This window comes from Tursiops truncatus, chromosome 4 (genome assembly GCF_011762595.2).
Source record: "Tursiops truncatus isolate mTurTru1 chromosome 4, mTurTru1.mat.Y, whole genome shotgun sequence".
NCBI classification, from domain to species: domain Eukaryota; kingdom Metazoa; phylum Chordata; class Mammalia; order Artiodactyla; family Delphinidae; genus Tursiops; species Tursiops truncatus.
Genome location: NC_047037.1, coordinates 88,305,115 through 88,333,021, shown reverse-complemented (window position 1 = coordinate 88,333,021; position 27,907 = coordinate 88,305,115). Strand labels below are relative to the sequence as shown.

Sequence of the window (27,907 nt, the reverse complement as noted above, 5' to 3'; positions counted from 1 at the left end):
TGATAAGCAAAAGATGTACTCTTCAGAGAAGTGCTTCTTAAACTTCAGTGCGCATACACATCCCCTGGAGATTTTGCTAACATGCAGATTTTAGTCCAGTAGTTCTGGGATGGGACCTGAGATTCTGCATTTATAACAAGTTCTCAGGTAATGCTGATGCTGCCGGTCCACAGACCACACTCTGAGGAGGCTTTAGACTGTGACAGGAAAATCCAGTCTGGGCAGGAAATCTGTGCCCTCAACGTCATTCCCCCTTTACATTTTTTCCCCTGAGTTCCTGCACTCTTTCCTGTTTCACTGGTATGAGAAAATTTCAGAACCAAGCAGAGTGGGTACAAAAGAAAAGAAAATATTCTAAGATTACAACTTCAAATGGGACAATAATAAGATTTTAAGTTGTCTCAAGGTTAGAGACATAATTTTTGATATGCATGAATTATACATACTTCACGCAATTCACTGAACAAATACACAGTAGCCTATTTCTTTCCATAAATGAAGCCCTATGTCTGCATAATTTAAAGGAAGTTTATTTAATTAATGCACAGCACACCACTGTTCAGGTATCTCTGGAGAGTGAGGTGATCTGAAAAAGTCAAATTTTCCAGATAACTAAAGTTTGTCTTTTTACGTTTCCAAGCATATGTACTTTAGTGATTTTTTTCATCTAAATCTTTCTGGAGTTAACATATTGAAGATTTATTAGATATACAAAACATGGTTTAATGTATCTACAATTATCCAGGGTCAACAATGATTATTCTACAGCATGATATAACAATACTGCAGGTGCTACTCACGTCCATGTGGGACTCTGTGCAATTCCTACACAGTAGAGTCCTAGAGTGTCCTTTGGGGGTTTCTCAGCCTATTTCCAGCAAACTTCTGCCCCCTCTCTACACGATCAGCTGCCACTTCATAGTGCTCTCTGATTGCCCTCCTCTTAGAATTTTTAATCTGCTGCTTTATTTTTCATGTAATATTCTGGGGAAGATTTTAAGACTAATTTCCCTTATGTTTGTTTTTTTAACGCAGGCACTCTCTTTCAGGGTTTGGGGTTACTGGTTACCCGAATCAGTACAATCATTCCAGCTTAAAGACATCACCAAGTTAATCTCCCATTAAGTATCTCTTACTATGACTACTGAATACTCACTGATTCCAGTGTCCTTACAGTACTGGACCAAGTATCGTCCCATAACTTTTAGAAGATGATTATACTCTTGGACATTGAGAAATCCCTGCTTATTATGGGATGGTTCCATGAACTCCAAGGGTATATCAACAATTCCAACCACACCTGCATCAAGTCTGGAAGAATAAATACATATAGAAATTATACGAAATTGAGCTAAGGAAACAGAAAAAGCTAATATACCCTCATCTTTCAAAATCAATTTTTTAAAAAACAAATTCAGTCATTTGGTCCAAACCATGTCAAAGTTAACAAGTTATCTTACAATTGTACTTTTTAATGTAAGTCTACGGTTATCCTAGTTGTGCTCGGTCCCATAATACAAAATCTCTTAATACATCATTATTGAATTAATATGACTCCTTTTCAAACCTATAACCTGACATGGGGAGTCAAGGTGGGTGGGAAGAGGAGGCCATTTAGCAATAAACATCCCTAACAATCCCTTACAGCAATAAACTGACATGGTCCTCTTAGCAATATGAGCCAGTCACTTTTTTCATCCTCATTTCACCCGTCGGGTTGGATTTCTCCTCATCATTGCAGAGGTACACAGGTGCTCAGTGGGAATATATGGGCTGTAGTATCTGAGAAGTAACAGCCTGATGGATAAACGCAATTTTTTTTTCACATTTTTAGCAGCTCATGATGTATGTAGCTGGGATATTCTGCTTAGTGCTATAACCTGTTGAGGGAAAGGGCATCCAGAAGTCTAGCTCTTCAGGGGCTCCCCAGTGCCCGCAGCCTGGCACACAAGTCACACCTTCCCAATCTGGGGCCGCTGCCCATCATGTTTTTCATTACTTTCCCCTTCCACCCTGCCCTCCCTTCAGCCAGTCATTCTGTAAGTCTGAATTTGGGCATCATTTCTTCCAGGAAACCTAACTTAAATTCCCCCAGTTTCATTTACTGCCCCTCCTAAGAGGCTTTTTGCACCTGATACTTGCCTCTAACATATATTTGTTCATTCATCAATTCATTCACGCTCAGCACCTGGCCCTATTCAAGGAACTAGGAATCCGTTATGAATAAGAAAGACAAGGTCCCTGTTTATGAAGTTTCTCTTCTATTAAGGGATGACGACCATTAAGGGTGATAAGGGCATTTCAAATGGCAATAAGTTTGTATAAGGAAAATACAGCAGGTGCTGTAATCTGCGAAGAGAGAAAAGGTAGAGAGGGGTGATGGCAGGGGCTGATTTTAATTAGACAGTCTAAGAAGACCTTCCTGTGGAGCAGACTTCAGAGCTGGTGCCTGAGTGACACGCTAGGACCAGCAGTAAGAAGATCTGAGGACAGAAGGTTCAAGGCAGAGGGAATAGCAAATGTCAAGGCCCTAAGGCTGGAACAAGCTTAGGATGTCAAAGGAACAGGGAGCCTGCTGGTGTGAGGGGAATGCAGGCAGAGTCTGGGGATGGGTGGGGTGTGTCCCAGAGCCAGGCCGCAGCCAGATCACTGGCAGACTATGAAAACCAGTTCTATTCTACATGCACTGGGATTTTAAGCAAGAGAATAAACTAATTTATGTTTTAAAAGATCATTCTTGCTGTTCCCATACAATAATAAATACGTATTTATACATTTGTCCATCTCACTGGACTATAAGTTCCTTAGCAAAAGGTAGTAGGTTTTCAACATTTTGTCTGCAGAGCTTAGTACAGTGCCTGGCACAAGATACTGCAATACAAGTGCTTGTTGAATGAACAAATGAGTGAATCACTAATTCCTTGAGAGTGAGGGAACAAGATGAAAAACGGTCCCCCTGAGCCATCCTACTGCTCGCGGTTATCCTGTCTGACTCTGTGCTTTTCTATGGTCTCTCTTCGGGACTCTACATAATTCATGAGAGCAGCTTGTGGAGTTTCAGACCCACCACTGGGAAAGCACCAGAATGTATTACTCTGGGATCAAAGCAGGCTGAAGAGTGTTAAGAATATACGCTCATGCAGGTAACTGGCAGGAACTCATACATGCAGGGGCTGCACAAAATGTTAACAGGGCTGCGGTATAAGACTATGGATTTTTCTTTCCTAAAATTTCTTTACTCTGCTTATATTATTTTTTAATTGGTGAAATATCAGAAACTTAACCCTAGTAGATGGCACAAGAAATGGTAAAGTTTCCAAAAGCGTGCTTTTTCCTTAGAGCAGGCACACAGCTCCACTGACATTATAAATTAGGCAGATGAATGCCTGCACACTGATGGGAAGGGTGGATGGGGGATATGACACCTGCTCCCATTATGATTAATCACTTAACTCCACAGACAAAAGATTACTGCAACTTCCCTCATCCTGCCTGCGCCTCTGAAAACAAAAACATACTTACGAGGACTTCAGTTTCAACTGTGGGCCCACTTTCTCATGCATTTTGATCAAGCGGTTATTACTGTAAATGAACATCCCGGCTTGGCTTCGGTTTTCTATGTTCACACCAAAGAACAGGGTGAGTGTCCTTGCCTTTTTTAATTCTCTAGCATTACATTTAGAAAGTGAAAAAAATATATTAATAAAAATATACAGTTTACAAACTGTTAATAAACAAACTCAGAAGATAAATATCAAAGGAACTATATACATAAAATATACAGATATTTTGCAGAACTTAGTAAGCAGACTTGGTATCTCTGTATGGCTAAGTATTCTGCATAAACATGATAGGCAATAACAATACCAGTCAAACACAAGCACTCCGATTCAAAAATGAGTTTGCCAATTTAAATTTACAAGAACTAGAAAGTTTACAGTTTACAAGAACTAGAAAGTGCAAGTTGTAAAATGTTAACTGGTCTAATATGTACATCACAGCATTTTTTGAAAAATGATGATTTGACCATTTTAAAATTTAGGTATTTCTAACCTTCAGCATGTTCTCAAACCTCCAAATATTCTACACAGATTGGAATGTGCCAAAAGATATTCTTTAGTTTTCTCTCTTTTTCCAAATTCAAAGGTACATCAAAGTTAATTAAGCAAGTTTACAAGGGCGACAGACATTAGCTCCTGTTTTTTCTGACTCTGTCTGCTATACTATGTTTTATGTGACTTTTGTACTAAAAGTGTAAAAATAGAAAATGAGACATAGCAGACATGACAGAAACAGTCCTAATAACAGGAGGCTGCTTGGAGCTATGAAAAACACCTGGATGTAAGAACCAGAAAGATGGATGTGACTTCAAATACAAGCTTGTCTTTGCAACAACCATGTGACTATGGATGAGTCGCTTCAACTTTCTGTCTCGTGTGAAAAATGGGAATAATACCTGCCTAGCCACTTGGGATTCCGTGAGGAGTAAAACGGATAATGTTCAGTACAAACTTGGAAGACATTAGGTGCCTGGCAAATGTTATTCTCCTTTCCCAACCAAGAATGGTACCAAATATAATTCTTTCCCTCCACCCATCCTGTAGCTCCTCTCATTCCACAAAAACAGCTTTTCTTTTCAAATTCATGATCATGGGCTATTACAACTGACATACTTACTGGACTGATTAAATATATCTATCATTAAAGGACAATGACAAAGTTGTATCAGTCCTTCTATATGGATATGATATATAGAGTACATCAGACTTTCTGAGGGAGTTACTGACATGAATTAATATATTATGTATTTTTTAAATGCATATACATGTCGGGTTAAATATATATGAATCAAAGTTTTTCTCAAAAATGTCTACTCTATAATTATGTTCCCGTTGTTTAACTAAATAGAATACTGACTTTGTAAGGGACCCCAAAACAGAGTATTGGAGGGTATGACATAATCACTCTGCGACAGTAAATGGCATACTGATTGTCTTCAAATTTAAAAAAAGCATTTTGCTATAAAAATAAGTTCACACCAACTGACATTATTGTAATAGGATGGTCACCTTTCATGCCTATCACTGTGATGACAAAAAAAGTCATCAACCAGCTTTTTCTTTCTGAAGTCTTTAAAGAGGCCTTTGCTTTTCATTGAAGATTTCTATGACATTTATTTTATATTTATTTTGATAAATGCATAACTAACATTTCAAATTTAAGTTTTGAAGAAAGTTATGGTTATATAGCACATCATGGTTCACACACACCAAAAAATGCTGAAAACTAATAACACTTCCCTAAAAATTTGTTTCTCAAAGTTATCACAGCTTCCAAAGTCTGACTTTACTTGGACAACAGTGATTATTTTCAATTTAACTTGCTTAACACCTGAACTGGACATCAAGTCAACCCTACCAATGTAAACAATGGTTTTGTAATATAGGCTTGCTATTTTTATTTTAACCGTATATAAGTGATACTTTTACTTGAAGCATACTCTATCTTAAATTGTTAAGCAGTATGAGAAGAGGGAAGGAACTGGGACCAACCCTCCAGAGTTTAAATGGCAAAGGACACAGGGAAAGAGAAGTTGTCAGCTGGACCCCTGGGCAGTTCTCTTCTTCATCTAATCAAACACTGAACTAAGTTTTCACTCTGTATTGAGAAGTTTTAACATATGTGTACATGAAAATATATACTTTATAAATACTTTCCATTGATTACGCTGGTTGGGGGATTTTGACCATATTATGCTTAATATCATAAGATGTCACAAGCTAAGGAAGAGAAACTGTCATAATGATCACCAAATCTGCCTACTCAGAAATCAGAATTTGTTTTAACATAGTACAGAGGATTCTAGCAAACAGAAAATCTTATGTCTTACCTCCGTTTCTCTTGAAGAATCTTCTGCTTTGCTTTTACATCTTCCAAAGCTTTCCATAATACATCCTGGAGAAGTACATTTGGTTAGGAGAGCACATAATGCCATTAAATAAATGAGAGCTGAGTTGATATTTATTATCCTATTATCTAAAGGTTTCACAAGGGTAATAGTGATAGGTCACATTGCCTAATGCAATTCTACAATAGCAGATACTCAATAAATACTTGATAAATGATTAAGTTCCAATAGCTAAGAAGACAAACCAAATCCAAGCCCACAGTTCTCCCTTTGCACATATGCCAATGTCCTCTCTGGCTGTTACAGAAAGAGTCACTGCTTCCTGTAATGTCACAGTGGCTTTCACACAAACTATGTGAAAGCTTGGGAAAGTCATTCAATGCACCTAGACTCTGGCTTTTGTCTGTGAGAACAGAAAATGCTGAATCACGTGATCCATCACTAAGGCTTCCTTCGGGAAAAAAAAAATTGTAATTAAAAAATTTTATCAGAGGCCAAAAGAAAATGTCTCCTCTATATCAAATTCCATATATACCCCTAACTAATCCTCCGCAAACTTTCCCTTTATAGGGTATCCTATCCTGGGCTTTCTCCCTTTCAGAGTGCCTCAATACTGGTACCCACCTGTCTTTCTTTTCTTCTCTTTTAATTTGATATACTGGCTCATTCACTACCCTATCTCTGGTATGCTCTCTATAACCAGGCAGAAAAAAAAATGCATTGTTATTATTTCACAAATAAGAATAGACTTTTAATGTGATCCATCCACTTGATGTGAAAGATGGGCATCTCATTTGATGGCTATACCTCTGACTGAACCTTATTTTCGCGGCCTTTAAAGTAAAAGAAAATGGTAAATGCTTGGTAAGTACTTCACTTCAAATTCAACCACCCAACCGCCTAGAGGAATTTAAGAGGTCAAAAGCCGAGGTCATTCTGCTTAGCTCTCTTCTCTGAGTTAAAGAAACCAGTGTGCATCAGAGCAACAAAGCAAGCTGCTCAAAGACATCCCTGCCCTTCCTGTCAATGAACTTAGAGCACAGAGCAAAGGGGCAGCGAGAGGTAACTGGCTAAGGCAAGAAGAAAGCAAGGTCCTGACCCGTTAGAAAGAGTCTGTTTCTCTTGTCTCCCAAATACATACAGCCAAGGATTGATTTTTTTAGAGACAAAATAAAGAAAGCTTAAACTCTTCCTTAAAAGTCAACAACAATAAGATAGGTCTATGTTTACCTTAAAAAAAATAAGTGAAAAGAAAAAGGTAAAAGAATTTGGGGAAAGTCATGGATAGATTTGGGGAATTAACATGTGCTACTCTTTGATTTCATCCCATATTCATGACCATTAGATATGAGAGCTCTTTATCAGACACGCTCTTGAAAGTTTGAGGGCAAATTACAGAAAGAATTCATATACTGAGTGCGCAGAAGAGGATGAAGGAAGGGTGAAGTGAAGCATTTTTTTCTCCCTATACCTCCTTATCCCATGCAAGCACGTAAATATGTCGTGCAATGACTTACTGTGGTAGCAAGCTTGGTACCATATTTTTGGTAAAAGTTAGCAAACTTAAAATACATGTCCGGCTGCAATATTCTTTTTCTCTTAGTTTCTATGCATTATAATTAATAATAATAGTTCTTTATAACCTATCTTACTCATGGGCATATTGCAAGGATTACATAGAATGTTTATGAACTGTGTGGAGCAACTCATAAGAAAAGAGCTTTGTAAGCTGGAAGCATTGTTATTAATATTCATAATTACAGTAAATAATTCTTAGCACTAGAAAGAAGGATTGCTTATTAGTCTTCTCCTTGTTCTTCCTATTTATTTAGGTCCATAGGGAGCTATAATTTGAAGAGATATTTTCAGGGAGACTTGATAGGCTAGTTTTTTCTGCTAGCTTTTCATTATTTTCTCCTTTTCTCTATCACTTTTCCCTTCTTTTTTTTTTTTTTTTTGGTATGCGGGCCTCTCACTGTTGTGGCCTCTCCCGTTGCGGAGCACAGGCTCCGGACGCGCAGGCTCAGCGGCCATGGCTCACGGGCCCAGCCGCTCCGCGGCACGTGGGATCTTCCCGGACCAGGGCACGAACCCATGTCCCCTGCATCGGCAGGCGGACTCTCAACCACTGTGCCACCAGGGAAGCCCTCCCTTTCTTTTAAAGAAATGAGTTGTGATGATCTTCCTTCCTTCTCAATTCACCCCACATTTTGTTCACCTTTGCTCTCAATCTCAGCCTACCCCCACTTGCTGAGTTTCCTCCCCTTTCTCTGCACCCATCTGTTTACCTGTGTTAAAATTAACAATCTTCTGAGCTTGTTTAAAGGTTTAAGAAGTAAGTGATAAATAAGAGTCATCTGTGTACAGGAAAAAGCAAATGACCCTGTTCACCATTTAAGAAGACTACTCTATATGTCATACCTTGGCAGGAGAAGACAAAGAAGCTCTGTCAGAGTGGTTTCCTTTGATTTGTGCTTCTTTCAATATGAGTTCAGCTAGAAACAGAAGCAAGATGATTCAATAAAATGAAACCCTTTCAAGCATCTTTAAATGAATATTACATATATATAATATATCCATGACCAGTAAGAATGGCTTACAGATGATAATCTCAGAAAATCCTGTATTCCTTCTATAGCTTTCACACATTCCAAGACTAGGTAGCCATACAGGGTCCTCTAAGTCATGACAACTTATAGGGCATATATATATATATATATATATATATATATACACACACATACGAATTCAAAAGTCATGACTGAATGTTTGGCTGACTGGAAACTCTCTAAAATCCATGAAATATGGATACAGAGCTACTCTTCCCTCCTGGATCATTGGGGAAGGATGGCTTTGTCCTTTTGTGGGAGGAGTGAATGTGTAGAGCATGCCTTCTTAAAGTGGATGCAACACCAGTCTCTAAAATGATCTAACTCTGCATCAGGACAACCCTAATATACATCAATCTAGTTCCAAGTGTGTATGCAGAAGTTGAATTACTTTTATAATAATAACATCATATTTAGACAAAATCAAAGATGGAAAACGTGTTATGAAGTTCCTTAGAGGTAGGAATTACATTTGATTACGTGTGTTTATTCCTATAATGCCCAAAGCAGGGTATGTCTCAGAATAACTGCTCAATTAACGTCTGCTGGATAAATTAACAATAACGATGTAGGCCATAGGTAATTACATACCTATCTTTACTGCTTCTTCTGCCTTTTTAACTTCATTTTTAAATGCTCCTTTAAAAGAAGATGTGACATACAGATACTTTCTGAAATGAAACAAGAAAGAACGTAAGTCAGATTATCATTTTAAAGTTCATAATACAAAAATGTTCTTTAGGAAGACTATATACTCCAGAGATATGTTATTATTAAGAAAAAGTCATCAAGTAAGTTGCATTCAGCTGGTAAGTCAGCAAAGTTTAGGCCTAAAAAAAATTTCTTGCCTTTTGATACTTGGCAATTTTGCTTTAGTAAGGGAACTTCAGGAGAGATATAAGAAAATCTCTGGCCACACAAATGTTCACTTATACATGTAAAATAGGACAATTTTCTTAAAAAGAAAATTTTCTATGTAACTGCTCCATTATCAAAGTTTCTGGTTAATATACCTAGCCCTCTTACCCAGATCATCACTGATACTGGATAAACTGCTTCTCTCAGTCCCTAATTTTGTCTGATACCCATGTAGACTCAGGAGCTTAACATTCTCTGATAACTTCAATGTTTAGAAAGGCAGTGTTTAGAAAGGCAGTGAGAGTTAGATGGAGAATTCTAGAACATCTCTTGAAGCCAAAACATTTAAAGACATATAAAAAGAGGCATCTGTTCAGGCAGAGGAGAGAGTCTACATCTATATGCCCAATGAGCCTATGCCAGGCATAGGCAAAATACTGCTCGTGGGCCTAATTAGGCCAGCAGCTTGTTTCTGTTACAGTCTAAGACCTAAGACCTTGTGCGCTGCAACAAGAGAAGCCACCGCAATAAGAAGCCCACGCACCGCAACGAAGAGTAGCCCCCACTCGCCGCAACTAGAGAAAGCCCTCGCGCAGCAACGAAGACCCAACTCGGCCAATAAATAAATAAACAAATAAATTTAAATAAATAAATATACACCAATAGAAAAAGGTAATCTGTGTGTCTCTGCCTTGCAAAAACAGCCTAACACTCTCAGGCTGAGCTAGCTCTGTCTTCCACTTCTATCCAGCCATCCAAGTTCTGCCCTCTAGAATTCCAACCATCACATGGCAGCTTTTCACGTTTTCACTCAGGCCCTGTGTATTCCCTCAGCCACGGCATGATGCTCAATTCCACCAATGACCCCCTACCAGATAACCAGATAGTTAATTTATACTGTGAGCTAGGAAGTCCCTTCCCTCCTAAAGCATCCTCATCTGAACATCACCCTCCAGACATGGTATAAGCAGGACATGGTTTATTGGTAGTGTTACCATCTTGCTCTTTTCTTTTCTTTTCTTTTATAATTGAGATTTTATTGGTTGTTTTGAGGATCAGTATACAGACATTTCAATTTGTACACAATTCTCAATATACGTACCAAAAATCTAAAAAATCATGTAGTTGTGATTCTTTTCTGAACAGTTATTCCAGTGACTTTCCAGCTTAAAATTTGGAGGCAAATTTCCCTTCACAGGATATCAAGTACCAATACCTTCAAATACTAATATGCTATTATATCGTAAGTCCAACTAATTCACAATTTAATATCATATACACTACACACTCAAATTGTCAGTCGTCCACAGCACATTAACAGTTACTAGAAGAACTGGACTACCATTACCAAAGATGTTACAAAGTGCACAAAATTCTGCCCAGGAGAGCCAAGATCAAGGGGTGAGTGGTTTCCTTTAGGAAACAATTCTACCAAAAACAACATGGGAAACAAGTAATGTAAAGCGTTTAAGACATTAAATGCACAACTGTCTCCAAACTGCCATTTAGTGTGCTTTGTATTATAGGATAGAAAAGCTATCCCCCATCTGTGGAATGTTAAGCTGACACCCAAGACAATCAAAGCCTCCCATATTCAATATCCCACTATTTTCTGACTCTACCAAAAAATAAACAACCAGCAAACGCTGCTCTTAAAAAAGAGCGTTTACACTTAAAAAATGGGATGAAGTGGGACTCCCTCCTTTTTAAAAATGTTTCTAGTTACTAAAAAACCTGCATTTACAAAATAGTTGATAAAAATATTCCTCTGGATTGTACAAGGAGGGAGACAGGGACCCCTGATAGGACCAGGTGGGTGATATTAATCAGACTTGGCTTCTTTCCCTCCTGCTTCATCGGAAGCTGGGCTCTCCTCGTTTTTAGCTTCTCCATTTTCTGCAGGTTAGTCTGTCTTAGTGTCTTGGTTAGCCACTTCAGCCTGTTTTCCCTTTGCTCCCCTTTTCCCTTCTGTTTGCACTTTTTTGTCTGAAGATTTATCCTTTCCTGCCGCCTTTTTTGGCTTCGTTTCTACTTTTGCAGGAGCCGGTTTCTTCCTCGTGGGCATCGTGGCGGCGGGGCGGGCGCGGACCGGGTGCCTGCGGGCGCAGAGCCTTCGCGAAGCTGGGCTGCCTGGCCGCTGCCGCTGCTCCCGCCGCCCGAGCCGCTGGCACCCGCGGCGGGGCGGGGGGAGAACGGATGGCTACCATCTTGTGCTGCTCGCTAAGTTCCATAAATATTTTCAGCAACCCTGTCACACTATCAGCTTAGATTAAGCTTGTGGTCAATGAAAACATCTATTTTTTTTCATGTAAATCACTGTCCAAGTCTAGGATATTAACACAATAGATTTTTTAAATCTAAATTCGGGACTGTAGGTTATTTATACTACATTTATCTTTCGTATTTCAACTCTCTCACATCTTGTTCGCATTATGCCTGATATAAGATACTCCTTCTAGTTCAGGGTCTATTATGAATTCAAACATGCCTGTTTTTTACCCAAGCTATTGATAAAAACACTGAAGAGAATATGATTAAGGGAGGAAACCAATGACATGACACCAAAAATTCCCCCCTAGCACCTTCTGAACTTGTTAGAGACATTGGGGTAAAGGAACTACAGCAACTGTAAGTCCATCCACACAATTAAAATGCAATCTTCTTCTTTCTGTTTGCTACGAAAATATAGAGAAATGACTGACCATAAAGTATAGGTATGTATTCTTATAAATAATACTTCAGGGTTCATGTCTAGAAGTTTATTGGAGGCTGGATGGTCAAGTGGACAGAGTATTTAATCATTTTTAATACATTTTACATGCTTCTACTCTGGTCCTATAGGGTCATTCCCAGCTTTTAATTTGTTTCCATACAGCCATTAGAGCTAGAGTGCCTTTTAAGGAAGAAATAAAGTAAGGGTCACCCCACTAGGGGTGAAATAACATGCAGAGAACGCCACGTACTTCTTACACAAAACTTTTGCCACCAGAGAAGCTGTGAGGAAAACAATATGCAAGTAAATAAGTCAAATGGAGAGAAAGTTAAGCCTAAGGGATAAAGCCATGAAAAATTAAACCTGGCTATACTGTAGATCCCAAAACATATCAGACTTAACAGTTTATCAGAGCCCCGTGTAAGTACCAGAGCCTCCTTAAGTATCTTTGAAGGAATAAAATAAATATTTATATTATATCTACTTCCTGGTAAGATATATCTAAGAATATTACACTGAAAGGTGCATTAAAAAATATACTAGGGTAGGAAACAGCCATCACTTGATATAAGTAATTTAGGTAGACGAAATTCAATTTAATAAAATTCCCTCAGAATATACGGATAAATCCACATTTTCCACTGGCTTAAACCATTTTTTATCCAAACTCACTAAGAGAGGAATAATTTAATTTGAAAAGATGAGCTATATTGATTGATCCAGGAGACCCTTGGTGCTTCCCAGAAGAATGAGACTGATGAAAAGGAAGTATCACTTTGATATGAATTAAGGAACAAACAGATTTATACAGTAAGTCTCAGGCTTGGTGTACTTCATTTTTCAAAATATGACCTGCAGTAGAATCAGAAATCAAAAGTAAAGCTTTTGAGGAATCCATTCGTGTGTGGTCAGGGCATTCAATTCAGAGATCCACAATTTTTCATGTTAATATCAATATGAGTGATTGCAAGGCCCCAGAACAGCAACTACTTATTCATGGAAATAAGACAATATAACAAATGTGGGTCTGTTATAAAGAATTAGTGTGGTATAGGGGAAAGAGCATGGAATTTGAATTGGTACAGAATTCGGAGCCAGAAGATTTGAGTTCTTATCTAGTTCTGACATTTATTTATTTCTAAATGATGATAAAACATAACCCACAGGGTCACTCCAAAATTAAATAACAATGTATATCAAAAGGCGTACATATAGACAATGTACAAGCATTAAATATTCCTCCCAGTAGATAGTAAACTCCTGAAAACTAGAACTAATCTTATCTTTCTAGCACAATCTCAGACTAACAGGTTTTGATAAATGTTTAGAAAATAAATGACCACCCACACACCACACACCAAGAAAAAAAAAACTGTTCTCATAGCATGCGTAGTTGTGCAAGATAAGTTATATCATAGGCAAATGTAAGCTTAAAAAAAGCTTATGCTAAAATATAAATGGTAATTAAAATATAAGTGAACCAGATGTACATATGTGCATTCTCTATATAAAATATACATACACATATATGTTAATAGTTCAAATATATTTGAGTAAAAAGAAAATATAAGTGAACAGATTTTTTTAATAGAACCCATTACAATCAAAGCACCTAGGAGTCACTGAAGTAAATAACATATTCCTACTTGGGGGGACCATCTAACTGCAGTGTTCACTCCAGTATGTTACTATTATGGCCAAATATTTGTTTCATATAATTACTCTTCAGCAAACCTTCCAGAATGCAGTTTGAATTTTATTTGCAATTGTAAAAATCTTACTATCAAATTATAAAAATCTTACTATCAAATCACTTTAACAATTGGGGTGGGAGGTATTTTACAAATGAAAACTCTATGAAGATAATTGAACAAAGGTGAGTTACCTGGGTCTGTAGAGGCAATAACATAGGTATTTTGTTTTAACTCTTTTGGCCTGAATGAATATTCTCATCCAAGGGTCAAAATACAGAACAGATGTATAGGCTCTGAATGACCGTCTCTCTGGAAAACTAGAAAAGAAAATATCAAAGGCCATACTGTAGACAATATAATAATGACATTATTTGAGAAGAAAAAATAAGACTACCAAGTCATAATGGTTACTACTAGCAGCTTCAGGAACTTTTTTCTAAACCTAATGACACAACAAATACCAGCAAATCCTGCAACACTCACACACCCCTAAATACAAGGGCTTCCGTGAATAACCTACACATTGATTAGAACTGAACTCTGGTTGGCAACTAGCCAATTCAAAGTAGACTTACATCAGCAATAGAAAAGATACTTTTCATTAAAGCTATCAGCCCAGAAGGACAAAACCGCCTCAAATATACAAAACAATCCCCCGCTCAAACATAACAAAATGAATCTAGGCCCACATGAATGAAATACATTTCCATGAAGTTACTGCAAACAGAGAAATACAATAAAATGTTTCATTTGCTTTAAAAATTATGAACAAGAAACATAAAACTTCACTCTGTAAGTGCAATTAAGTGTTAAAATAAGTATTAATGGCCAGCTGAGGGGAGAAGTCTGATAACATGATAAGTGAAAAAGAAAAGAGAAAAATAAAGGGTGGAAAGGCAATAAAATGGGAGCAGAAACAACATAAATAGCCTATGAAGAAAACTACCCTTGTAAAACAGCACATTGTTGAGAAGTCGCTGAGTTGCTGTATAACAACAACTCCAGGGACCTTCTATATTAAAGTCTACTTGTGAACTGTAAATCCTCTCCAATTAGACAAGAAATAAAGATCAAAAACAGGCCCAGCCATGCTTAAGAAGTAGTGCTCTTCATCTCCTGGGTGCTAGAAAAGTCTACAAGGGAAGGGCTACAAGGCACAAATAGAAAGCAGGGAGCAGTAAACCTATCATTTTTATAATCCTACCTCAGTCCAGAGGGAGACAAGTTGGTGGAAAGGAAATATAAAGCCTGTTGAGAGGTGGCTGCTCAATGGGGTCACATTATTGGCAATTACTCAGTAAGAAAGAACCGAGCTCCAAGGAATTTACAAAAATGAAGACGAAATCCATAGGCAGTCCAAGGATTTCCTGGTTGGTTATAAGTTCCTCCAAGCAGGATCTGAAGCTCATTATGAAGTCAGGAATTTCTATTAGTTGTTTAAAAAGAAAGCCTTCAGTAGAATTTCCCAATATAAATTACGTAAAGGTATCTAGTCCATGGCTATTACTCCATAAATACAAGTGCAGCTTTAATGTGACACGAAAGGCTATCTGCATGACTACAGTAATGTAGTCAATTATTAGTATACCAGAAGCTGCACAGTCAAGTAAGTCCTCCCCTGTTAAGAGAGAAAAAAAAGTCACCTTGGGACACTATAAAAATTCTGAGGACTTCTGCCATTATTCAAATCCTTTCTGGATCTCCTGATTTGAAATTGCCCTTACAGCTAGAAGCTCCTTCTTTTGACTCTCCTCAAAGCTAACACTTCTTTGTCATTTGAAGGTAAAAGTCAAAAGTAATTCAGAGACAAGTTGGAGAATTTGAGAAATCTGGTGAGAGATCCAACTGGGTTAGACAAGTTTTGGTTAAAAAAATATTATACAAATATAAAATAAGGACACTAATATGTCTACTTCTTAACAGGTCACTTCTTTACTCATTCCATTAATATTTATAGGTAAATATTCATAGCATGTTTGCTGGGGATCCTCAAGACCTCCCCTACGTGAGGAAGATGCGCTAGAAGGTCTCACGGGACTTAGCATGTAATTGTATTCATGGCTAAGCTTTATCACGGTGACGAAGTAAGGATATACAATGGCTCCTATGGAAAAGAGAGGTGATGTCTGGAGGAATCCTCGTGTGGCTTTCTTATATTCTCCCCCTCATGAAGGGTCACAGAGAGAATACTCTTTCCCCAGCTATGAAAACGTAGCAACGTGTGTGTGATGCTTCTGCCTCAGGAAGCCCATTAGAGACTCTGGGCCCTCAAGGCTTTTTCATCATTGTTTGTTCTTTGCTTCTGTTTTTGTTTTTGTCTTTTTACTGGGGCTGGTCATATAAACACCCTCTGCCTAGCATGTATAAAAATTCCAGAGTCCCAGAAAAAAAAGTAGATTTTCAGCATATATCATGTTATTTGCACAGTCTGGACACAGTGAGCCACCTTCACCTGTTACAGAAAGTTTTATATCAGTGAGGGGAACTGTTTACCAGCCAAGGGCCAATCTTGCAAGCAAGACTTCTAGCATTAACCCTTTTCTACACACACACCTACTTTTTTTTTTTTTTTTTTTTTTTGCGATACGCGGGCCTCTCACTGCTGTGGCCTCTCCCGTTGCGGAGCACAGGCACCGGACACACAGGCTCAGCGGCCACGGCTCATGGCGCAGCTGCTCCGCGGCATGTGGGATCCTCCTGGACCGGGGCACGAACCCGTGTCCCCTGCATCGGCAGGTGGACTCTCAACCACTGCGCCACCAGGGAAGCCCCCACACACCTACTTTTGAAAGTTCCTATTTACTTGTGACAAAGAGAACAGCAATACTTCTTATGCTATTATCATGTCAGTGATAGAAAGACAAAGAAGGCTAAATATGACATCTGTATATGAAACAGGCTTCCCAATGTCACTTTCAAACGTCTTTATGTGATACATAAGGTCCTTCATGATCTGGACCCCACTTAACTCTCCAGCCTCGTCTCCTGCCAGTTTCAGTCTAGCCATTTAGGACCACTTCAGTTCTCCAGATATGGGGTCATGCTTTCTTACCCCCAAGCCTTGACACATTCAATTCTGTGGCCATTTTCAGTGAGCTGCTCTTCACGCTTCAGATCGCACTTCCTCTCAAAGCCTTCCCTCACTCCCCAAGATTGGGTGAGTCACTCTCCGGTGCTCCCCTCCTTTTTCTGTGGCCCCCTCCACAGCACTTGCCGCTTTGTGGTGTCGTTGACTGTTTACTTACTTGTATCTCCATCAGGCTGTACCCTCCATGAGGCTAGCATCCTCACCAATAAACATTTGTTGAATAAATGATAATTATTCAGGACTTCCTTGGCTTAATTTAAAACGAACAACAGAGGGTTCCCTATACAAGACTTTTTAATGACTGATCATCTTCAGTGATGATGTTACCAGTGTTTACAAATAAAGCCACCCACTGGGGAAACTGAGATACAAATGTACTCTGTCATCATGGTATCTTCAGAAGATCTAAGAAAAAATATAGTGTTACTCTCCGTCATGCAGGAGCTGCTTCATAGATCTTCTCCAAGAGGTGTTCGTCTCTTGTTTCCTCCTAAATGTCTTTTCCAACCTAAAGTTTTCCAGAAGTATCCATATTTCTCTCTTTTTGTCTGTATCATCTTTCTCTCTTACTTTCTATTTAACTGTCTATAATAAACTGAGAAAAGAAGAGAGAGAGCAAGCTCCCTAACACACACACACACACACACACACACACACACACACACCCCGTCATGTGACAGACTTGAGAAGGGAAAATTTTCAGGCAGAAACTGGCTTTATAGTCTGTGGAATATGATAGAGGAGCTGGGGTAATCTATGTGCTTGTCCCCTACTCAGCAATGGGTATTCGCAAAAAGTCTCAAATTTAGCCTCCAGCTGTGGCTGTGGCCTCTGTGTGGCCTCTCTCTTCTCCCAGACTAATCACCCTGTCCTCCTGCTGTTGGAAGTGTTGCTCCATATGTGGCATATCATGGGTGGACTGGTGTGTTGGGACCACCAAACTATGTTAAGGGTAGGAGAGGGTCCAGAAAGAGGGGTCTCATGACCAAGGTCAAATCTCCTTTACCTACCAATTCAGATTCTCTGTGGCTGGAGTCTGAGAATGTGAATTTTTTTTTAACTATCCAGGTGTTTCTTTAACTCCACCAGTTTTAAGAACCATTGCCTGGTAGACCTACTGGACAGGGTAGTATGTAAAGCAGTTTTCCTGAAAGAAGGGAGCAGAACAATCGCTTGAAGGTGTTTGGACCTAGGACACCCTCCACATTTATCTACACTGGGTACACAGACAACAGACTCCCATCCAGTCCAACCACTGAGCTACCTTCCATAGTTGAGAAAACAACTCTAAAATCTGGGCACCAGACTAAATTAGATCCCTTTTGGAGTATCTCTGAAGTGTCATATTTCTATTCATGAAAATACTATAACCAAAACTGGTTTATAATTTTCTAAATTTATTGCTAAAATCCCTATAAAATCTCTGAAGAGTTCTTGAAGTTGAAATTAACAAGGCCTATATTATCTTGAATATAAAGAAGAACTTAAACTAAACTAGTTTAAGTTCTGAACTATAAAGGGGCTAACCAAATTTAATCTCAGGGTAGATTATACCTAAGAGAAATGTCAACTCAAAGAGGCAATTTAAAAGAAAAGTTATAAGCTGCGCAAAGTAATGAAAGTGCTTCTGCCATAACCGTAGTATGGCAAGCACTACATTATAACAAGCTGAAGCTGTGACTTTTGATGTGTTCCTAGCCAGCTCAGTTAAGACATAAACTAGAGACATTATGGAATGCTGCCCAACGACTGTCAATTTAGAAACACACTGGCAACATGACACCTAATTTCAAAACATTACTTAGCACAAAATTTCAACTCCATTACTCCGTATTATATCATTACTCCGTATTATATCATTACTTTTGGATGGATTCCTCTAGTTGCCTGAGATCCTGAGCCATGATGGATTCCAGGGGCAAGAAAGGCCCTTTTGATAACAGCCAATTCCATGACATGCCTTTTTTTTTTTTACTAGAGTCCGTGGTTTCTTCCATTTTTTCATAAAGTTGAATATGTTAAGAAGATATTAAGTAATTGAAAACAACATGGACAAAAGGAAATTGCATATATAACAGACCAAGTGAAATGGTCATATGATCCTGGCCCCCCAAAAGGGAATCAGGAAAAATGTTATAGGAGTGATCAAGCCTTCACAGTTTGGAAGTCAAAAAAGATTTCAAAGGTAACAGAAGCACTTTACAAAATTTCCTAAAACTCCCCCTCTCATCCTAATAAAGGTCCCCAGTGATCTTCAGGGATGGAGGACAGTAGAACCCACTACGGAAAGTGCCAGCACCTTCCAATGAAAGTATCTGCAATATCCTTAGAAAATTACCTAGACATTGACATTCAATTCGGTTTACCTTAATTCATCTGTTACTTGCTATGTACCAGGCACTGAGTTAGTTTACAGAGCATTATAGTAAGTGCTAGAAAGAAGTGCTATGGGAGAAGAAGAATGGACAGAATTAAAATGCACTGAGAACTTCCACATGCCCAGTACTGTGCCTCTTCTATTTCTACAGTATTCGTATTAAGTAGATGATGCAATAGCCTCATCCTGTAGATGAGAACACTGAAGTTCAGAGACCACAAATAACTTATCATTAGAATGAAAGCTCTCTCAACAGAATTCAAGCCACTTGGGGGCAGAGATATTTGTTTTCTTCCCTGATATATCCCCAGATCCTAAAGCAAGGCCTGATACTTACACTCAGTAAATATCCACTGAATGAGTGAATGTAAAATGAATCTATCTATAGTCCGTTACTCAGTGGAAGAACCAGAATTTGAGACCAGTTCTAAGTGACTACAAAGTTCATGCTTTTTATAATGTACCTACTGCCTCCAAGGCTGAGTGGTTGGACGCCCAGCACTGCTGCAGAGTGGTGGGAATTAGTGGACGGGCTAAGGCAGCCTCCATCCACAGCCCCTACCTGCCTGTAAGCCTGAGGTTCTGGCTCCTTCAACTCCATCCACAGAACAGGATTCAAGGATATGGTGCCCATATTTTCTAATTCTGTATGGACTTTACAAAGAACATATGATACGGCATTAGACTGCAAATGCTTCCCATTCATTCAATTAACCCTAATGTCTCTGCTGACAGACCATGACATCATATAAAGGAATCTTTTTTTAAAAATCAAAGACATAGCTAGAATCAAGTTGGTAGACTTAGAACACATACTAGTCTCCTGCTGAAATCCAAGGAAGAATAGTAAGGATGCTTGGGTGCGTAGAGAAGAATGAGAAAAAGGGGAAAGAAGATCAGAGAAATATAAGTGACTAATATGCAGGATGCTGCAGAACACTGTACAGACATTGACTTTTTCTCTGGGTGAAATGGGAAGTCACTGGAGAATTCTATACAGAGACTGTTTAAAAGACTACTCTGGCTGCTACAGAGGAGCAAGGGTAGAATAGTTTTTACAGGGCCAAGGGTGGAAGCAGGAAGACCAGTCGACCAGTGGGAGGACTTCTGCAATAATCCAGGTGAGATATGAGGGTAGCCTGGACCAGGATCATAGCAGCAGAGGAGATGATAAGTGGTTGGATCTGGATCTATTTGAAGGCAGAGCCCATATGAAAGTAATAAGTTACAAGAGTCCTCCAACTGCTGAGTATGAAGAATTAGAGAAAGCCAAGACCCACATTATGGAATTATTAAAGGTTAAGAGAAAATCCTAAAAGCTATGCACAGGAAAAATGAGCATTACAAAATTTTAATAATTACATCTTCATCAGACTTCTCACTAACAACATGGATTCAAGAAGTCAAACAAGTAATAAGTACTGAGAAAAACAATTTTTAAACCAATATTCCTTTAACCATTTAAATACTGAGGTACAAAGGGGAAATAAAGGTACGTTTTTTTGAATTTTATTTTTTTTATACAGCAGGTTCTTATTAGTTACCTATTTTATACATATTAGTGTATATATGTCAATCCCAATCCCCAATTCATCCCACAACCAGCCCCCACTTTCCCCCCTTGGTTTCTTCTCTACATCTGTGTCTCTATTCCTGCCTTGCAAAACAGTTCATCACTACCATTTTTCTGGATTCCACATATATGTGTTAATATAAGAAATTTGTTTTTCTTTCTGACTTACTTCACTCTGTATGACAGTCACTAGGTCCATCCATGTCTCTACAAATGACCCAATCTCGTTCCTTTTTATGGCTGAGTAATATTCCATTGTATATATGTACCACATCTTCCTTATCCATTCATCTGTCGATGGGCATTTAGGTTGCTTCCATGTCCTGCCTATTGTAAAGACTACTGCAATAAATATTGGGGTGCATGTGTCTTTTTGAATTATGGTTTTCTCTGGATATTTGCCCAGTAGTGGGATTGCTGGATCATATGGTAATTCTATTTTTAGTTTTTTAAGGAACGTCCATACTGTTCTCCATAGTGACTGTATCAATTTACATTCCCATTAACCGTACAAGAGGGTTCCCTTTTCTCCACACCCTCTCCAGCATTTGTTGTTTGCAGATTTTCTGATGATGGCCATTCTAACAGGTGTGAGGTGATACCTCACTGTAGTTTTGATTTGCATTTCTCTAATGATTAGCGACGTTGAGCAGCTTTTCATATGCCTCTTGGCCATGTGTATGTCTTCTTTGGAGAAATGTCTATTTAGGTCTTCCAGCCATTTTTTGATTGGGTTGTTTGTTATTTTAATATTGAGCTGCATGAGCTGTTTATATATTGAGGAGATTAATTCTTTCCCCATTGACTTGTTAGCAAATATTTTCTCCCATTCTGAGGGCTGTCTTTTCATTTTGTTTATAGTTTCTTTGCTGTGCAAAAGCTTTTAAGTTTCATTACGTCGCATTTTTTTTTTAATTTCCATTACTCTAGGAGGTGGGTCATAAAAGATCTTGCTGTGATTTATGTCAAAGAGTGTTCTTTGTATGTTTTCCTCTAAGAGTTTTATAGTGCCCACTCTTACATTTAGGTCTTTAATCCATTTTGAGTTTATTTTTGTACATGGTGTTAGAGAGTGTTCTAAATTCATTCTTTAACATCTAGCTGTCCAGTTTTCCCAGCCCCACTTATTGAAGAGACTGTCTTTTCTCCACTGTATATCCTTACTCCCTTTGTCATAGATTAATTGACCATAGGTGTGTGGGTTTATCTCTGGGCTTTCTATCCTGTTCCATTGATCTATATTTCTGTTTTTGTGCCAGTACCATATTGTCTTGATTACTATAGCTTTGTAGTATAGTCTGAAGTCAGGGAGTCTGATTCCTCCAGCTCCGTTTTTTTCCCTCAATATTGGTTTGGCTATTCAGGGTCTTTTGTGTCCCTATACAAATTTTAAGATTATTTGTTCTAGTTCTGTAAAAAATGCCATTGGTAATTTGATAGAGATTGCATTGAATCTGTAGATTGCCTTGGGTAGTACAGTCATTTTCACAATACTGATTCTTCCAATTCAAGAACATGGTATATCTCTCCATCTGTTTGTGTCACCTTTGATTTCTTTTATCAGTGTCTTATAATTTTCTGCATACAGGTCTTATGTCTCCCTAGGTATGTTTATTCCTAGGTATTTTATTCTTACTGTTGCAGTGGTGAACAGGAGTGTTTCCTTAATTTCTCTTTCAGATTTTTCATCATTAGTGTAAAGGAATGCAAGAGATTTCTGTGCATTAATTTTGTATCCTGCAACTTTACCAAATTCATTAATTAGCTCTAGTAGTTTTCTGGTGGCATCTTTAGGATTCTCTATGTATAGTATCATGTCATTTGCAAACAGTGACAGCTTTACTTCTTCTTTTCCAATTTCTGTTCCTTTTATTTCTTTTTCTTCTCAGACTGCCATGGATAGGACTTCCAAAAGTCCTAGTCTCTGCTGAATAATAGTGGTGAGAGTGGGCAACCTTGTCTTGTTCCTGATCTTAGAGGAAATGCTTTCCGTTTTTCACCACTGTGAATGATGTTTGCTGTGGATTTGTCGTATACGGCCTTTATTATGTTGAGGTAGGTACCCTCTGTGCCCATGTTCTGGAGAGTTCTTATCGTAAATCAGTGTTGAATTTTGTCAAAAGCTTTTTCTGCATCTATTGAGATGATCATATGGTTTTTCTCCTTCAATTTGTTAATATGGTGTATCACATTGATTGATTTGCATATATTGAAGAATCCTTGCATCTCTGTAATAAATCCCAATTGATCATGGTGTATGATCCTTTTAATGTGTTGTTGGATTCTGTTTGCTAGTATTTTGTTGAGGATTTTTGCATCTATATCCATCAGTGATATTGGTCTGTACATTTATTTTTTTGTAGTATCCTTGTCTGGTTTTGGTATCAGGGTGATGGTCGCCTCGTAGAATGAGTTTGAGGGTATTCCTTCCTCTGTGATTTTCTGGAAGAGTTTGAGAAAGATGGGTGTTAGTGCTTCTCTAAATGTTTGATAGAATTCACCTGTGAAGCAATCTGGTCCTGGACTTTTGTTTGTTGGCAGATTTTTAATCACAGTTTCAACTTCACTACTTGTGACTGGTCTGTTCATATTTTCTATTTCTTCCTGGTACAGTCTTGGAAGGCTATACCTTTCTAAAATTCTGTCCATTTCTTCCAGATTGTCCATTTTATTGGCATAAAGTTGCTTGTAGTAGTCTCTTAGGATGCTTTGTATTTTGCAGTGTCTGTTGTAACTTCTCCTTTTTCATTTCTAATTTTATTGATTTAAGTCCTCTCCCTCTTCTTCTTGATGAGTCTGGGTAAAGGTTTATAAATTTTGTTTATCATTTCAAAGAACCAGTTTTATTTTTATTGATCTTTGGTATTGTTTTGTTTCTATTTCATTTATTTCTGCTCTGATCTTTATGATTTCTTCTGTTCTACTAACTTTGGGTCTTGTTTCTTCTTCTTTCTCTGGTTACTTTAGGTGTAAGGTTAGATTGTTTATTTGAGATTTTTCTTGTTTCTTGAGGTTGGATGGTATTGCTATACACTATCCTCTTAGAACTGCTTTTGCTGCATTCCCTAGGTATTGGATCGTCATGTTTTCATTGTCATTTGTCTCTAGGTATTTTTTATTTCCTCTTTGATGTCTTCAGTTATCTCTTGGTTATTTAGTACCATATTGTTTAGCCTCCATGTGTTTGTGGTTTTTACAGTTTTTTCCCTGTAATTGGTATCTAATCTCATAGCGTGGTCATTGGAAAAGATGCTTGATATGATTTCAATTTTCTTAAATTTATGGAGGCTTGATTTGTGACCCAAGATGTGGTCTCTCCTGGAGACTGTTCCATGTGCACTTGAGAAGAAAATGTAATCTGCTGTTTTCAGATGGAATGTCCTATAAATATCAATCAAATCTATCTGGTCTATTGTGTCATTTAAAGCTTGTGTTTCCTTATTTAGTTTCTGCCCGGATGATCTGTCCATTGTTGTAAATGAGTTGTTAAAAGTCCCCCACTATTACTGTGTTACTGTCAATTTCCTCTTTTATAGCTGTTAGCAGTTGCCTTATGTATTGAGGTGCTCCTATGTTGGGTGCATATATATTTATAATTGTTGTATCTTCTTCTTGGATTGATTCCTTGATCATTATGTAGGGATCAATAATATGACTGATCATATTATTGATCATATGATATGATCATATAATATATTGATCATATAATATAATCATAATGATGTATGTAATACAACATACATCATACATCATTATGTATGCATCACTTCCTTGTCTCTTGTAACATTCGTTTTTTTAAGTTCTATTTTGTCCGATATGAGTATTGCTACTCCAGCTTTCTTTGGATTTCCATTTGCATTGAGTATCTTTTTCCATCCACTCAATTTCAGTCTGTAAGTGTCCCTAGGTGTGAAGTGGGTCTCTTGTAGACAGCATATATATGGGTCTTGCTTTTGTATCCATTTAGCGAGCCTGTGTCTTTTGGTTGGAGCATTCAATCCATTCACATTTAAGGTAATTATCAATCTGTATATACCTATTACCATTTTCTTAATTCTTTTGCATTTGTTTTTGTAGGTCCTCTTCTTCTCTTGTGTTTCCCACTCAGAAAAGATCCATTAGCATTTGTTGTAGAGGTGGTGGTGCTGAATCCTCTTAGCGTTTGCTTGTCTGTAAAGCTTTTGATTTCTCCATCGAATCTGAATGAGATCCTTGTCAGGTAGATTAACCTTGGTTGTAGGTTCTTCCCTTTCATCACTTTAAATATATCATGCTACTCCCTTCTGGCTTGTAGAGTTTCTGCTGAGAAATCAGCTGTTAACCTTAAGGGAATTCCCTTCTATGTTATTTGTCATTTTTCCCTTGTTGCTTTTAATAAATTTTGTCTTTAATTTTTGTCAATTTGATTACTATGTGTCTCAGCGTGTTTCTCCTTGGGTTTATCCTGCCTGAGACTCTCTGCGCTTCCTGGACTTGGATGGCTATTTCCTTTCCCATGTTAGGGAAGTTTTCAACTATAATCTCTTCAAATATTTTCTTGGGTCCTTTCTCTCTCTCTTCTCCTCCTGGGACCCCTGTAATGGGAATGTTAGTGCATTTAATGTTGTCCCAGAGATCTCTTAGGCTGTCTTCATTTCTTTTCATTCTTTTTTCTATATTCTGTTCTGCGGCAGTGAATTCCACCATTCTGTCTTCCAGGTCACTTGTCCGTTCTTCTGCCTCAGTTATTCTCCTATTGATTCCTTCTAGTGTATTTTTCATTTCACTTATTAAATTGTTCATTTCTGTTTATTTGTTCTTTAATTCTTCTAGGTGTTTGCTAAACATTTCTTGCATATTCTCAATCTTTGCCTCCATTCTTTTTCTGAGGTCCTGGATCATCTTCACTATCATTATTCTGAATTCTTTTTCTAGAAGGTTGCCTATCTCCCTTTATTTAGCTGTTTTTCTGGGGTTTTATCTTGTTCCTTCATCTGGTACATAGTCCTCTGCCTTTTCATTTTGTCTATGTTTCTGTGAATGTGGTTTTCGTTCCACAGGCTGCAGGATTGTAGTTCTTCTTGCTTCTGTGTCTGCCCTCTGGTCAATGAGGCTACCTAATAGGCTTGTGCAAGTTTCCTGATGGGAGGGACTGGTGGTGAGTAGAGCTGGGTGTTTCTCTGGTGGGAAGAGCTCAGTAAAACTTTAATCCACTTGTCTGCTGATGGGTGGGGCTGAGTTCCCTCCCTGTTGGTTGTTTGGCCTGAGGCAACCCAGCACTGGAGCCTATGGGCTCTTTTGTGTGGCTATTGGCAGACTCCAGAAGGGCTCACGCCAAGGAGTACTTCCCAGAACTTCTGCTGCCAGTGTCCTGCTCCCTGCCATGGGCCACAGACACCCCCTGCCTCTAGCGGGTAGGAGACCCTCCTACACTACTAGCAGGTAGGTCTGGTTCAGTCTCCTAAGGGTCACTGCTCCTTCCCCCTGGGTCCTGGTGGGCACACTACTTTGTGTGTGCCCTCCAAGGGTGGAGTCTCTGTTTCCCCTAGTCCTGTCAAAGTCTTGCAATCAAATCCCGCTAGCCTTCAAAGTCTAATTCTCTGGGAATTCTTCCTCCCATTGCCGGACCCCCAGGTTGGGAAGCCTGACGTAGGGCTCAGAACCTTCACTCCACTGTGTGGACTTGGTGTGGTATAACTGTTCTCCAGTTTGTGAGTCCCCCACCTAGCAGTTATGGGATTTGATTTTATTGTGATTGTGCCCCTTCTACCATCTCATTGTGGCTTCTCCTTTGTCTTTGGATGTGGGGTATCTTTTTTGGTGAGTTCCAGTGTCTTCCTGTCAATGACTGTTCAACAGTTAGTTATGATTCTGGTGCTCTCACAAGAGGGATTGAGCCCACGTCCTTCTACTCTGCCATCTTGAACCAATCCCCCTCAATAAAGGCACTTTTATGGATATAAAGCTTCCACAAATTTACCTCCAATAGACTCTGATGTAATTATTTGAGAACATAATCCAGTAAATTAACCAATAAAGAAGATACGGTGTGGAAGATTTTGTGGTAAGCAAATGAAATTTTCTTAATCTTATAATTTAGTCTAAATAATTACATATGCAGGGTGTGATAAAAATATTGTAAAAATTTGTAAATAAATTTAATATAAAATAATTTTAAAAGAAGGAACTGGTAAGGAAGAGAAATAAAAGAGCATACTAAGGCCTCTTTGTGAGATGATATAGATACTGATTAACTGTAAACTTTAATAAGAAAACTATATATAAGTTTATATATGTTTATTTAAGATATAAAGATAATCCACTGAAAGAACAGAATGGAATGTATAATTTTTCAAACATGGAATGGAAAATAAATGAATATTCCTCCTTGAGAAAAAAAATCACATCTCAACCAATCTGACAAAAGGGGAGAAAGGAAAAATAAAGCAGAACAAAATAAAACAAATAAAAACCAAGTGTAAACAAATAACCAAGGAAGCAAAGAAAAATGAAACATAAAATAAGAAGGCAGTGTAATTCCAACCATATCAGATGTCATTATAAATGTGAATTAGACAAATTTACTATTAAAAGATAGATGCACTTAGACTGAGTAGGAAATCTAGTTTTATAACACTTATATGAGGCAGACCAAAAACAAAGTAACACTGTTGTTAGTAAAGCAGTGGTAAAACATATAGTAAGAAGAAGTTAACTAAAAGAAAGAGAGCATAGGTTAATCCTAGACAAAAGTAGAATCAAAGTTACTGGAAAGCATTAGCTGGAACATAAAGGGATATTTTAAATTAATAAAAGGTTCACTTAAGCAAAATGAGATATGTGCCACAAATCTAATGACTCAGAAAAATATACAGCAAATACTAATAGAAGTACAAGAAACATGGACATATTTATAGGCACTTCAGAGATTCTAACACACTTCTCTCAGAAATCGAGGGATTAAGGGGGAAAAAAGATATGAAAGGTTTGAATAACTTATTTTGAAAGCTTGATGTATCAGAATCTCACCTTATCAGAGTGTCACATTTTTTCCAATGTTTAAAACATTAGGTCACAAGAAAATCTCAGCAGATTTCAAAGACCAGAT

General features: G+C 38.1%; 1 protein-coding gene across 4 annotated transcripts in view; it reads right to left on the bottom strand.

Moving 5' to 3' along the window:
* Positions 1-27,907, bottom strand: part of MORC1 (MORC family CW-type zinc finger 1) — a 360,669-nt gene that overhangs the window by 100,667 nt on the left and 232,095 nt on the right. For all 4 annotated transcript variants that reach the window (XM_073804253.1, XM_033855850.2, XM_073804254.1 and 1 more), the window contains 6 exons: positions 13,974-14,099; positions 9,109-9,188; positions 8,330-8,403; positions 5,891-5,955; positions 3,523-3,666; positions 1,157-1,311 (listed from right to left, as the gene is read on the bottom strand). In XM_073804253.1, coding sequence (XP_073660354.1) covers positions 1,157-1,311; positions 3,523-3,666; positions 5,891-5,955; positions 8,330-8,403; positions 9,109-9,188; positions 13,974-14,099 — 644 coding nt within the window. The remainder of the gene's footprint in view (positions 1-1,156; positions 1,312-3,522; positions 3,667-5,890; positions 5,956-8,329; positions 8,404-9,108; positions 9,189-13,973; positions 14,100-27,907) is intronic.